General features: G+C 48.8%; 1 protein-coding gene across 1 annotated transcript in view; it reads right to left on the bottom strand.

Annotated features, from left to right (window-relative positions):
- Positions 1-7,616: 7,616 nt before the first annotated feature.
- Lhx4 (LIM homeobox 4) overlaps positions 7,617-14,597 on the bottom strand; it is a 37,375-nt gene continuing 30,394 nt past the window's right edge. The window contains exons 4-6 of the mRNA XM_040738988.1: positions 11,093-11,247; positions 10,586-10,757; positions 7,617-8,531 (exon numbers count right to left, since the gene is read on the bottom strand). Coding sequence (XP_040594922.1) covers positions 8,137-8,531; positions 10,586-10,757; positions 11,093-11,247 — 722 coding nt within the window. The 3' untranslated portion in view covers positions 7,617-8,136. The remainder of the gene's footprint in view (positions 8,532-10,585; positions 10,758-11,092; positions 11,248-14,597) is intronic.

Here is a 14,597-nt window from a genome sequence, read left to right as displayed (position 1 = left end):
TAATAGCAATGACAGCAAGGTAGCTCAGCCAGTCAATTAATGCCCTTAACCAAGGCTACCACGCTGACTTTAATCCTTAGGACCCATACAGTGAAAGGAGAGAACCAACTTGTGCAAGTTGTCCTCTGACCTTTGACCTCCACATGTGCACAGCGGCATGTGTGCAAGCACACATACACACACACAAATGGATTTTAAAACTTAAGAAATAATACGTAAAGCTAGGGGATGGTAGCACACGCCTTTAATCCCAGTACTCGGGAGGCAGAGGCAAGCAGATCTCTGTGAGTTTGAAGCCAGCCTGATCTATAGAGCAAGTTCCAGGACAGCCAGGACTGTTACACAAAGAAACCCTGTCTTGAAAAACAAACAAAATAATAATACATAAAATCCTCTGTCAACAGCTCAGCCTCATGGCCTTGTGACCTCTGGCCACTCCACCTGTGCCAATCACCACTCGGAAACTGTTTTGACCTTAGATTTGATACTTGAGACCTGGTGGTACATACCTGTAACCCTAGCTCTTAGGCACAGTGAGTTCAAGGCCTGCCTGGGAGCCCCGCCAAGGCCAGCCTGTGACTTGCTTAACTTAATTATAATATTCAGTTTGTGTATGTCTGAGTCCAACCTTTGGTGAGGAGAGGAGAAATCACTCTGAGGACAGGTAAAAAAAGAAAGAAAGAAGCAGACGCTTCATTGGGAGTGCAGTCCTGCCTTCTCATCTTCCCAGGACAGGTGCTGATCATTTAAAAGACCTTTACTTAAGTTTGGACAGCCTGCTTTCCTGACTCCTTTCAGAAGGAAAGCTTCTTTTCCTGGTGATCCAGCCCATGCTACAGCAGTTTTCCCTGTTCCGAAAGCCTAGTGTTTCCCTGACCACAGGTTTCCACCCCACAACAGCAGGTCATGATCATCCAAACTGAGCTCACTCACTGCTCAGTGGGCAGCAGGCAGAGCCTCCCTGTGAAGAAAGGAGCTCTGAATGCTAAAAAGTGTGGCCAAAGGCGGGGAGCAGTTTTCCCTTCGTGTGTGCACTACATTTTGTATATGTGTGGGATTTGGAGGGGTTGTTGAGACAGGATTTCATGTAGCCCAGATTGGCCTTGAACTCTGTGTAGCTGAACTTGTGTCTCTACCATATGGCATGGAACACCACATCTCGTGTGATTTCGAAGGGAGCACACTGAGTTAGGAGGAGGATCATCTCTCTTGGTTTGACCGCTAGTTCAGCAGTTGGCTAGAACTCACAACATGGCCTTGGATCTCTTTATCCCGTTGTAATTTTAGCTCAGTAGAGTCACAGGCCCAAGAAGAAAGATGCTAGCTAGGAAAGCAATGGGGACGGGGATTGAGCTCCCACTTGTTCTCAGAGGGCTGTGTGAGTGTGTGCATGTGTGCGTGCGTGCGTGTGCCTGTGCGTACGTACCTCTATCCATGTGGACACATGCATGTTTGTGCAGGTGGAGGCCAGAGGTCAGCTCCAGTGTTATTCCTCAGGAACTGTGTTTCTACTTTCAGGACAGGCAGGGTCTTTTACTGGAACCTGGGGCTTGCAGATTCACCTAAGCCGGTGGAACAGTGAGCCCTGGGGATCCTCTTGTCTCTGGCTCCCCAGTGCTGGGATTGTAAGAATCTAACGCCACAGGATTTCTATACTTTCTATGCTTTCTCCATGAGTTCTGGGATAGAAACAAGTGAGGCATCTCTGCAGCCCAGTAAGTTTTGCTTAGTGCTCTCTGTCTGTGGTTTCTTGTCTGCATTTTGTTTGTTTTCTGAGTCAGTGTCTCTCTGTGTACTCCTGGCTGTCCTGGAGCTCACAAAGATCTGCCTGCGTCTGCCTCCCAGGTGCTAGAACTAAAGGTGTGTGCGATTTTAAAGTCATGTATATGTATAGTGGCAGGGAAGTATGTTCTTGTCATGTGAGTGCGGTGCCTACAGAGGCTAAAGGTGTTAGATTCCCCTAGAGCTGGAGTTACATGCACTTGGGAGCCACTCGACATGGGTGCTGGGAACTGAACTCAGGTCCTCCTGAAGAGCAGTGTAGTGCTATTAGCCACTGAGCCATGTCTCCAGTCCCCACCCCTGTTCCTTCCCCTTCTTATTTAAGCAGCTGCCCTTTTGGAAAGCTGTGGCCCCAAACAATATCAGATTTTTCAGGAGCCACTTCCCAGTGACAAAACCAGAACCAGGGTGATAGGGACAACCATGTCCTCTCCAATAATTCCAAAAGGTTGGCACTGTGGCGGGAGCTGTGTACACTACAGCGCAGAGTAGGAATGACCCCACAGGTTTCAGCCTGCTGTATTGAGGACAAGCAAAAACTCATAAGCTGGTGACGGCGAACTGAGATCGGGGACAAATGAGACTGTCCACAATGCAGCATGTCCCTGCTCGGTCCCAGCATTAGTGCTTCGGGAATCCTTAGGTAAGTCAGCAGCTGGGGGCAGAAAGAAAAACCTGCTTCCAGTTGATGCCTTCGTCTTTTCTACCTGTCTTTGATACATAAGCCAGCAAGATCTCTTACCATGCTTGGTGATGAGTTTGGCAAAGGGTATAACTCTTCTTGATAGCAGACATCAGTGTGCCTAAGACTTTGATCACGTCACAGCATCCCAATGGCAGCATTAGAGACTACAGACCCAGAGTCCAGCCAGCCTCCTAGCCTGGACCTTGAACAAGACGTTGAATGTCGTGCTCTGAACAAAAGGCGTGTAGCCAGGAAAGAGGAGAGAGCGCACAAAGGATGGCAAAAGTTTGTATTTCAGAACATGCAGTTCCAGGTATTCCAGGCTGGCTAGCAGCTAAACATGTGACAAATGAGTTTTCTCTGCCCATTCTCCCCAGCCTGGCTTTATTAGCGCTGACTGATGGACCATGTCTGCAATGGGAGGAACTCTTCCACCTGCATTGTCCTAATCCGGCAGCCACCAGCCACTGTGAATGTGACAAGAGTGGGGGACTTTCAGTTCTAGCTCCAATTAATCAGTTTACATTTAAATAGCCCGTGTGTACCTTGTAGCTACTGTCTTGGACACTGCAGATGTCCGGGTCATTTCTTGAACCAGACAGAACTAGTGACTTCAGGAAAGGCAATGCTCTAGTTTTTCTACCATGAGATCCCAACTCTGAACACATACTGTGACTTCATTGTCTTGGAGGGCTGTTTGTTTGGTTTGGTTTTGAAAGATGTGCTTTTATTTACATCTCTGGGTGCACATGGGTGCTCGTACCTACAGAGTTCAGAAGGTATCAGATCCCCGAAAGCTGGAAGCACAGGAGTTGTGCTTGGAACTGAAGAGCAGCAGGCACTCTTAATTGTTGGACCATCTTTCCAGCCCCTTGGTTTGTTTTTGTTTGATTGGCTAGTTTGGGGTTTGCTGTTGTTGTTGTTTAATGAGAAGGTCTATTGCTCTCTTCATTCTGACTAAACTTCACACTAACATGTCCCCTGCAGAGAAAAAAACCTATATGGAAATTTTCCTAGAAAACAGTTGTCTAAGAGCAAGAGTCCTGGTCCCTCCCTCCCTCCTGTCTTCTCTTACCTGAATATAGACATTGCAGACACTTTGTACAGGAGAGATTGTAAGGGTGAAAGACTATAAAAATGTAGCACAGTCACTACAAATTATGTGGTCAGCCGGGCGGTGGTGGCGCACGCCTTTAATCCCAGCACTCGGGAGGCAGAGGCAGGCGGATCTGTTGAGTTCGAGACCAGCCTGGTCTGCAAGAGCTATTTCCAGGACAGCCTCCAAAGCCACAGAAAAACCCTGTCTCAAAAAAAACAAAACAAATCAAATTATGTGGTCAATAGATTTTTTTTCTACCTGTTTCCAAAATTGAGGGGGCAGAGGATTGTGCCCCCAGGAAATTTCTATTTGAGAAACTAAAGGGGGTGGGGGGCTTGGCTCAGTGAGTGAAGGACCTGCTGTTCAAGGATGAGGACCTGAGTTTGCATCCTCTGTAAATCTGAGCTGGCCTCAAGAGATGGCGGGCAGGCACAGAGACTGGAGGATTCCACTGAGGCTTGGTGGCCGGCCAGCCAGCCTGGCATTTCCTACTATTCCGAGGCTGTAAGTGATTTTTGAATTCAGAGTTACGTTTTTTGTTTCCTTGTGGTGATGACAGGCTCCTGCGTCAGCTTGGCTTTTTATGCTGTCTATGGCAAGAAAGCGAATCTCCAGAGAGCCAAATAAAAAGCAAGGCACATCAGTGTCTAAAGAATTTCCATCTTTATTTTACAGTTTTACCGAACACATCTCATGCCAGCACACAGGAGGCATATACAAACAAACGCACCGTCTCTGCTCGACAGAGTCACGTGGCAATAAATAAGGGGTGGGCGCTTTTTTCTCTTTTTCCAGGAAAATGCAACTTCGCTTCTTAACTGTACAAAATTTACAACGTGAAGGATGGGGGCAAGAATCCAAAGCCTAGGAGATTTGGGGCTTTGAGGTCTGAGTGTGAGTTCAGAGGGGCATCCGGAGTCCTGTGGCCCTGAATCTCCTTGTGGGGCCGAAGACGGCCCTCGCACGGGAAAGTCCGGTGTGACCCCTGCCTGTAGGCGGCGGTGGTGGCAGGTGGGAGTAAGGTAGCCTTGCTCTGTCCACCTGTGCTCTGTCACTAAGCAAAGGAACGCTTGGCGCCCCTCCCAAACCTGCAGCTGTCTCCTCACCAGAGCTAGCAGCGGGAATCTGTGCTTTTAGTGTGGTCCTACCAAGCAGAGTGGGGGTGGGATGGCTTTGCTGAGCTCTCTCTTTTTGGCTCCAGTCACTGTGAGAGCAGTTGGAGCAACTACTGTAAAAAAAAAGGGGGGGGGGGAACCCGACACTTGACCAACCCAAGAAAGAGAGAGCCAGTGGTGTGCTTTTGTTTAGTTTTCAGCATGCCCAGAGCCCTTCAGCAGCAGGCAATAAAACAAAACTCATTTCCGCTTAATTGAATTTTTCTTCATCTCACCGTTTCCAATTTTTAAAGTGCACTGTTTAAAAATGAGTCTGCAGACCCTGCTGGCTGAGGAGGTGTGGTCATCATTCCCATGTTAGAGCTAAGGGGTCAGTGGTAGGCTGTGGGAGGGGCTCTGAGGATGCAGGATGGAGGGCTCTCATACAACACACAGTTCAGAAGCCTTGAACCCTTCCTGCCAAGAGGCCCCTAGGTCACCAGCTGGGAGCTTCAGATGTGGGGTTGGCTTTTGTCCTGCAGATTTTTTTTACATGTCCTTAATGAAGTGCTAAAGCCCTCAATTATCTTACTAGATTTTATGTTTCATGACAGCACAGGATACCTTTCAGGCCACTGCCCAGGGCTTTTCCTAGGTCTTAATTTTGTTCTTTCCCTGTGGTTTCTTTCACTGTGTTAATTTTCAGGAACAATTTTCTCAGTAAGGTTGCTAGTGTTCCCCTTACACTGTAACCAGTAGAAGAAGCAGGCTGGTGTTCTGTCAGGAGAGGAATGTGCCAGTGTCCACAGTACTCACCAAGAGGTTCTGCCCAGCTGGCTGGCATCCCTTCCTTGGGATTGATGTTTCCTCCATAGCTATGTCACTTTCCCACAAGTCACTCTGTTTCCACCCTTGCCACTGGAAACAGGGATATTTGTTTGTTTGTTTGTTTGTTTAACTTAATTTTCAAATTTGCCCCAGGATTCAGAAGTCTGCTGGATACACTCTAACATAGGTGTCAGTTAAATGTTCTCTTACAGGCAAAACTGGACCCAAATACTGTAAATGCCTCTAGAAGTTTACGTTTCAGCTGGGTGGTAGTGGGGCACGCCTTTAATCCCAGCACTCAAGAGGCAGAGGCAGGCGGATCTCTGTGAGTTCGAGACTAGCCCAGTCTACAATAGCTAGTTCCAGGACAGGCTCCAGAAGCTACACAGAGAAACCCTATCTCGGAAAAACATAAAATAGTTTACACTTCATGTTTTGAAATCACCTTTGCCCCTGGACAAGGAGGAAAAGAACTACCAGAGGGTACTGGTATCCTAGTGTAGGCTTCTCACGAGGAAGCATCCAGTTCTCCATCTTGAACCATGGGCAAGTCAAAGAATGGTCTCGCCATGCAGTGCCCATTGGGACACCAGCCCAGCCACAACAGAACTTGCAGGGAGATCCACTAAAAACTGAGCCCCTTGTGGCTGTGCTTCTAAATGGGCACTTAGAGTATGCTGCCATCTAGAGAGCTGGCTCTGAACAGAACTTAAAGTCTTCGAGCCTCCTACCCAGTGCTCTCCTAAGAGCCCTTCCAGCTCAGTGCACCCCCAAAAAAAAACAGCCACCAAAGAAGCTTCTATCAACAGCACTGCAATGCCCACCATCTCCCTCAAGATACTCACAGTGTTAGTGTAAGTAAAAATAGCCTCCTGCTCTCCCACTAGTGAGTTGAGAGTACGAGTAACTCATTCTCAAGACCAAAACTCAATTAACTTCAGCCAGTCGTCAGTAGTGCTATATAGGATGTTCAAAAACACAAACCCATGAGACACTAACCAATAGCCAAACTGAGGTAGTGGCCTAGCTCCAGCAGCTTTCCAGTTAGATTGCCCAGCCTGGCTTTGTGTGTTAATGGGCAGCCTGCTGAGGTTGGGGTATTTAAGAATCCGGTCTTCACATTGATGCTTTCCATTTCTTTCACATGGCATATAATCTTGCATCTGTGTCTCCATCGTTACCCAGCATTCACATTGTTGGGAAATTCCAACAGTACTGAATAATGAATGTCATCTCTGGTAGACATGAGATCTCAAGAAAGCAGTCTATGTTTGCACTCTCCAAAGCAAAGCCAGGCCAGCTGCAGCCCACCAAAGCATGTCTACAGAACTGATCGGAGAACTGATTGTTTCTTTAAGGAAGGTTAACCGAACTTAGCTTTGAAAGAGGCTTGCAAAGAAGCTAGCAGCCAAAGAGGAAATGTGTCCCTCCCTTCCATCTCGCCACCGTGGCTGGTCAGGGAGCGGGGGCTTTATGGGTGCTGAAGCCTGAAGCATGGCACAAGTTCAGCCAGCAACCCCAAAGAGCCCAGCTGTTTTCCAAACCAGGGTAAGGGGGAAAGAAAAAGCGTGGCTGGTCCCTGTCTTTAACTGAATCAGCTAGTGAGGCAGAGGAAGCTTTCGTTTCAAAAGAGGAGAATAGCCTTGCAAAGTCATCAGAAACAACCCTCTCAGAGTACAGTGAATGTTCCAGATTTCATTCCTCCCCGTCACGAGGCCAGGGAAGTTGGGGAGACCAGCATCTGCCAGTGTGCATGTTTGGAGTCCGAATGTGTGTACAAATGTTTTCACTGATTGTCATTCTGGTCTCTGCGTGGTTTAGCTTTGATCATTTTGTAGCCCTCAGCCTGTCTTGGGTAGGAAATGATATAAGCAAATTAAAAGGCACTGTGCACCAAGGGGACTCATAGACTGTGGGAGAAGATCAGAGTCACTCGGCTCTCGTCTCAGGGTCACTTGCAGAGGAAGCCACTTCTTGCCATCAGGGGTTCAGCAATACAGGTGGGATTTTTTTAAACCCAGGCTCACTCTGGGACCCACTTGCAGGTAGGAAAAAAGTCAGAGTTTCACCGCAACAAACAGAATGGGATGGGGCCATATTTTTTTTTATGACAAACTGTGGCCATTGGTGTTTTTTAACCAGCCTTTAATAACTGACTTTACTTTGAAAATGAGGGTATAATCAAAGTGGTCCAGAAACCATTTTATTATTCTCAAGGGCCATGGTGCCTCTCCCTCAGGAATCCTGGTTCTGGTGAAAGTGGTGATTTAGGAGGCAAAGGGTGACATACACAGGCTGGGCCGAGTCCCCATAGGCCAAGGTGGCCTGCCAGGTCACCTTGTGCTGTCAAAGCACTGAACAGCCAAAGCCTGGAAGCAAGGTGAAAGGGGAGGGAGCCAACAAGCCAGCGGCCCAGAGCTCTAGGCTGTCCACCCCTGTGCTGTGGCTGAGATGAGGTTGCTCTCCTGCCACCTCCCAAGAAAGCAGTGTCCTAGTGTGGTCTCAGCCTTCTAGGAGCATCGGAGGACTTCCATTGAAAATAATGGAAATTCACATTGGCGCACTTTTGATCCTTAAGAGGCAAGTCTCTTTTGATCCTTGAAGATATTCTCTCAAGCCAAGAGGTCAGATAAGGTGGGGAGGAAAGTCTAAAAAGGAGGATGGTCCATTTCATCGAGCCAGGAGGCTGGGCTAGTTGGAAAATCAGGGTAGCCTACACTGCTTCCTGTGGAGAGGTCAGAGGTGGGTCCCCCAGCCATGGCTCTCAGTGTCTGGCTTACTCCCTGCCCTGCATGCGCAATGATGCCCAGATTACTGTCCACTGTGTAATCCAGCCCATTGAGCAAAGGAGCATGGGATGGCAGGGATGATATGGAAGATGGAGACTGGGGGATTCCATAGGGGCTCCCATCCCTCAAGTCCTGATAGGATTGTCCTGTCCCATCCATGGAGAAGCTCCCATTCATTAACTGTCCGCCTGTAACGTCCCCCACGTTGCCATAAATCCTATTGGTGTGGCCAAGCTCTGAGAGAATTTGATCCTCTGTGGACAAAAGAACGGAGATATATTGTCAGCTGCCAGGACTCTGGTGGTCCCTACTTTTCATAACCAGCAATACAATGACCAGGAAGGATGCCCACGGGCAGCAGCTGCCTCCCTGCCAAGCACAGGTCAGACACCAACATGTCAGCCTAGCATCCAGAAACCAACCCAAACCAAAGGGAAAACAAGAATCGCCTGTACCTTCATGGGCTGGGAAGTGTCTGGTGGACTTACTGATCTAGAGTAGCTCTGAGATCCCCTGGTTACACTGAACAGTATGAGTGCCTGGCTTTGGTGGGTCACACTGTTTCACAAATGGAAACTGCTGATAGGGTTTACTCTGAAGGCTTTCAGACCAAGAAAACTGCTCGTTCAGGCTGGGTGGGAAACAGGCCTGTATGATAAAGGTGCTGGAAACCACTCTTAGGCCTATATATAAAATCCCCATCTACCCAAAAAATGGAGTTCAGTATCAAAGAACTCAGCTTCTTTCTGTATCCAATAACCTACTTACTGAGGGTAAAGAATGACTTGATTAAGGCAAATGGACCTTCTGGTTTCTTGAAGAATTTCATTAAGGGGATCTAATGAAATTTGCTGGAAGAATTTCTCTCTCCAATAGGAGTGAGCAGGTTTAGTCTTAAGAATTACAAGAATGTGTGTTACCCAGAGAGAACATGTTATACCCAGAGACCCACCCTCACCCAAGAGAAATGAGCCACAAAACCAAGGATTGGTGTTCCTGTGTCCCCAGTATGGATTTGAGCAGCTCAGATGAGAGTAACCGGTTTCCCCAATCCTGCCAAGATGCCTGGGAAGTGGGCATGAACCTCCTTGGCCTCTTTGGGTCTATGAAGGCTGAGTTTGGGCTTGGCAGACCCCTGGGCTGAGGTCAGAGATTTTGCAGCTTTGTGCTCATGGTAACTTGTTCCAATGTCTTCCTTTCCCTTACTACCTGGGCCTACATACTGATTCCTACAAAAGGCCACTGTGACTAGACCTCAACACCCTATCTTTCTGATCCCCACATTCTACTCACAACCATAAAAAAGGGGGGACCGTGTGTTGCTCAAAGGGAGCAGGAAGCTGAAGACTAGACTCAGCTCCACTTGGCCCTTCATCTGGTACCTGCTGTCGTCCCCTGTGACAGGCTCCCATGGGAAAGACCCCATTTGTCCTCGTACACACAGGTCTGCTTAGCTTTCCCCAAGCTCATCCACAGTTGTGTTCACTGATGCCCATGACAGCTCTGTGAGATGGACAGGATATGGCTCTCCCCACTTATAGAATGAGGCTCGGGAGAAACAGATGGCTTTGACAGAACTATACTAGAAATCAGGTTTCTGAGCCTCAGTTCCAGATCCCTCCCTCCCCAACCCACAAAAAAAAAAGGGGGGGAAGAATCTTCTGTATTTAAGGGCTCAGTGAGCAAGAACAGTCATGGTTATTTGCAAACAACCTGAGGATCCACGCATGCGGTAATTTGCAGTTTTGCTGATGCACAGATTTGAACGTAGCGCATGCTGCAAAGCTGGTGTGCGGAGGACAGGGTGGAGTGAGTGGCGGGGGGAGGGGTTTCAGAACCGCAGCCAGTTCCCCATCATGCACTCACATTATTGATTTCCCCGGAAAAGGCCTGTTGAGCATGTCCTCCTGCCACCAGGATTGGAGGAACGGCTTACTCTAGGGGACCGTGGGAGGAGCTCAGTGTCCCTGCAAAGGGGAGAAGTGCAGGAGGGCTGGGGCAAAGACTCAGACGGGGCCGTCCTGTGTTCACAGCTGTGTGCACTGGTGAGGGGCGCCTCTGGGCCAGGACAGGGCTAGGCTGGGTCCGGGGGACCCCAGCCTCTGAATGTCAGCAACAGCTTTCTCTTGCTCTCTACTCCTCACCCCTTCTGGAAGGGCCACTAACACCCTTCCCACTCTTTACTGAAAGTCTAGGAAAACCCTGTGCCCAGGAGGGTGCCATCAGAAAGATCCCTCCTGTTGGCAAGCATTAGTGTCCCCCAGGGCCTCGCCTAGGGCCTCAGCCTCACCCCTGCAGCCCTGCTCACCTTGGAAGCTCAGCTCACTGTCACTAACCCCACAGTCCTCTGCCGAGCTCTCCTTGCCCTGCTTGCTGCCTCCCCGGCTCCTCTTGACGCTCTTGTAGAACTGCCCCCAGCGATGCCGCCCCGCATCCTTCTTCAGCCTTTTCTCCTTGGCCCGTCTGTTCTGAAACCAAACCTGCCGCAGAGCACAGGGAACACATTCAGGGGCTACCTGAAGACCCCTGCGCACCGCTCCCTCCAAGCACCCATGAGGTACCTGAAGGCCCTGGACCCTCAAGCAAGAGGCTGGAAATGGACCAAAGCTTCGGTAGTGTGCCAGAACAAAGGGCAGGGTGCCCATTGTCGCCTCATGCCCAGGGTGGTGGCCCTGAACTCCGCTTCCTGTAGACTCGGTCCCACCCACCCACCAGATGACGTCACTCACGTTCCCAAGCTTCCCTTACTTAGGTGGAGGGCACAGGCCTGCCCTGGCCTGGATCACGCAGGATCAAAACAGTACAGCTGCCTCACCTGTACCACCCTCATGTCCAGGCCTGTCTCGGAGGAGAGTTGCTCCCTCACATGCCGGGCAGGCTTCGGGGAGTTCTTGTATGCGTTCTTTAGTGTCTCCAGCTGCTTTGCTGTGATGGTGGTCCGTGGCCGCTTAGCCCCAGCCTCCGAGTCATCTACAATGAAAACCACCTTAATGGAGTCAGCCCAGATGAAGCGGCTGGGTTTCCTCTGCCTTCTCCCCCAGCCCCACCCGAGACAACTGGGTGAGGAATAGGCAGTGTCAGGGATGCTGACACTGGCGAGCATCAGTTCATAAGACCCACCTTCCCATCTCCCCTCCCTGGTCGGTTCAGCCACACAGAGGTCTGTCACAAACAGAAGACAAATAATTCCCCTATTTCCCTGTCCTGGGGAATTCTCCACTCACAGTCAAAGGAAGGAGCCGAAATGTAGTCTGCCCGGAACTTCCTCAGGCAGCCTGCCCCCTCACCTCTGGAGAGCCTCCAGAGCAGACCCACCCTGGGCAAACAGTTTGTCTCCCAACACTTAATCAGGTGGAAGCCAAGAATAAAGTTGGCAAAGCGTAGCATGGCCCCCAACTTCTCTGGGCCTTCACCTGTGTTCTTGTCTTCCTGCCTACCTTCCCCCCGCCCTTCCTTTCATTTGAATAAACAGCCCTCATTTAGGACCTCAACACTGACAAGCATTTACTAAGCACCTACTGTGTATGGCTTTGCTATGAGCTTTACATGCATTCAGTCCCTGGTTCTGGAAGATGCTGGGAATCCACACATGGAGTCGGGCCTCCCTGGTGAGTGACTCTGGTGATCAGTGTCTAAAGCTGGGAGCAATGCGGCCTCTCCACGCTCTGGAAATTCAGCCCACAAGGAAGGGTGAAAGCCTCAGTGTCCTACCCTCCTCAGAGTCGCTGTCAACTCAGAATTGCTCTCAGCCAATTTGGCCAACAAGGAGCAAGGTACAGAGTCCCTAGGCAGATCACCTTAACTCTTCACTTTAAGTGTGGTAGTGAGGACTGGGCCCTTTCTGCCCGCGTTTATAGACCTCACAACGTAACTGTTTTACACAAACCTGAATTATATAAATACGAAACGATGTGCTTTCAAAATATGTAGATAGTCTTTATGCACAAACTTCCAAATAATGAAACTTGAAAAAGTAGTGTAATCCTATATAGTCCAGCTACTCTAGAGGCTGAGGCAGGAGGATCACTTGAGCCCAAGAGTTTGAGGCCAGCCTGGACAACACAACCTCTCACTCAAAAGAAACAGTGTGTATGGCAGGGGTGTGGGAAGTCAATTTCAGAACAGGTTGGCCAAGTTAATCAAAAATCCTTTCTTCATGCCCTGTCACAATGGTGGTGGCTGGTTGGTACATCATGTGCTCATGTGCACAGATTTCCTTCATGTGATTATGGGAACTATTATGCTGTTATTTTAACATTCACTGTTATTATAATTTAAAATCTTTTTTATATCCTAAAACAATGTCATCCAAGTATTCATTAAGTAGCGGTGGCAGTACTCACACTGAAAAATGTGCCCAAAAATCAATAACTTTGGTGCGGAAGTTAAATGTGATAAAAACACTATGAGGAAGGCCAAGCAAGACCATGACGCCCTGGGCTGTTAATTTAGGAGAGAGCATTCAGCAAGGTACTAGATAATGCTGAGAAATAAAAAGTAGCATTAAGGAGAAATACACTTTGGTTATGGGTTGGTGTGACTACAGAATACACCCCCACAACACACACTTGTAACACTAATTTCCATGGAAAATTAGCCTTAACATATGTTCATTTTGAATTATACAGTGTCTCCTAAAGCTTGTCTCTGGCATAAAATGCAGCATCGTTATGTTGAAAATGAAAATATCGAAGGAGATGAGATGAATGAGCAAAATCATTCCCACTAAGGTGCAAATAGCTGATATTAAACCCTTTGTTTAGCTCATAATTCCCTAATTATGAGCCTGGAAGAAGGTTTAGAGCAACAAGAAGGAATGAAAGCTAACAACAGCCAAACGTACTATAGCAGACAAATGTCCCCAACGGTGCCAAGGATCTCTAGGATTGCACAGAATGGAAGGGACAGATAGAGTCAAGGGACACCTAGGGGACAAGCACAGATAGCTTCAGCTGCTTTTAACCCTTTAGCACACTCACCTCCTGTCTGCATTTCTCTCCACTAGGGCCTCGCCCTTAGTTAGTATTCCCTTGTATAAGCATCATCCTAGTTAACCTTGGGAAGCAGCAGTGTGGCAAGGCTTCCTCAACCTGCCAGAGAAACTCCAAATCTGTAAGCTGCCCACCCAGCCTTGGATGCCAGGACCAGTGCTTTCCATTGTCCTACTCGAGGCTGCAGTAAAACAACTTCTTCCATGAGATGACAAGCCCTTGCCTCCCTTGTGACATTACTACTAGTCTCCCTCTTCTCTGGAATTATCCATAGTACCAGAAGATTCTGGACTACGAACACACAAGGTCAACAGGAGGTCTTTGACACTAAGACCCAGCACAGGCCCAGGAGAGGCGTGGCTTCGGTGAAAGTCTTGTAGGGTCCAGTTCTAAATTGTCTTGGTATCTCTAAGTCCACCTGTGTTGACACCCCGTTCCGTGATTTCAAAGCAACAGCAGTAGTTCTCAACATGTGGGTAGCAACCCTTTGGGGGTCACCTAAGACCATTGGAAAGCACAAATATTTCTATATGATTCATCACAGTAGCAAAATTACAGTTACGAAGTAGCAATGAAAAAAATGTTATGGTCAGGGTCACCACACCATGAGGAACTGTATTAAAAGGTTGCAGCATTAGGAAGGATGAGAACCACTAAAGTCGAGTGCATGAGCTCATCAAGGCAGAGGTTTTGATGGGATATACAGAGGTCTCTGGTCCCTGGGGGATGAAGGCCACAAGCCCTTGGTCCGCTAGTAAAGGCCAGAGCTAGGAGTCCCCAATAGAGATGAGGCCCTGTCCCAAAGCCAAGGTTGGAGCAACTGGCTCACCACAGGGCCCCCCCACCTCAGCCTGCTCCCCACCATGAAAAAAACTAATTTCTCTGTGTATTAGATCCAGGTAACATGGGTAAGTGAACCCAGGAAAGAACTAGAAACAAACACATGAAATGATTTGTCTTTATATTTGCTTCCGAGTCCAGACTCGTCAATAGAGCTGCCTTCTTCAGAAATAACTAAGCTGATTAAAGTTCTTGTCAAGGACAAGATGTTCTGGGAGTTGTGGCTTAAGAGTCTTAGACTGGGTTTGGTCAGACTCTGAATTCAGATGCAGGATGTGATACCCTCACCCTACTGCCAGAGCTGTGAGTGAGCAGTGGAGAGTGGGGCTGCTTCAGGGAAGTGAGTCAGGACTGGCCTTCCTGGGTGGCACATGGGGAACACACTGAGCCTTGTGCAGAGAGAAAAGCCTCTGCTCTGTGAGGCGATGCCAAGGAGGGCAAAAGCAGCAACTTCTCAGGCTGCCCAGCTGAGGCCAGGTTCCCGGGGTG

Source organism: Mesocricetus auratus, unplaced genomic scaffold (genome assembly GCF_017639785.1).
Source record: "Mesocricetus auratus isolate SY011 unplaced genomic scaffold, BCM_Maur_2.0 Super-Scaffold_100676, whole genome shotgun sequence".
NCBI classification, from domain to species: Eukaryota; Metazoa; Chordata; class Mammalia; order Rodentia; family Cricetidae; genus Mesocricetus; species Mesocricetus auratus.
Note: the sequence above shows the minus strand (reverse complement) of the source record. Positions and strands in the feature narration are given on the sequence as shown.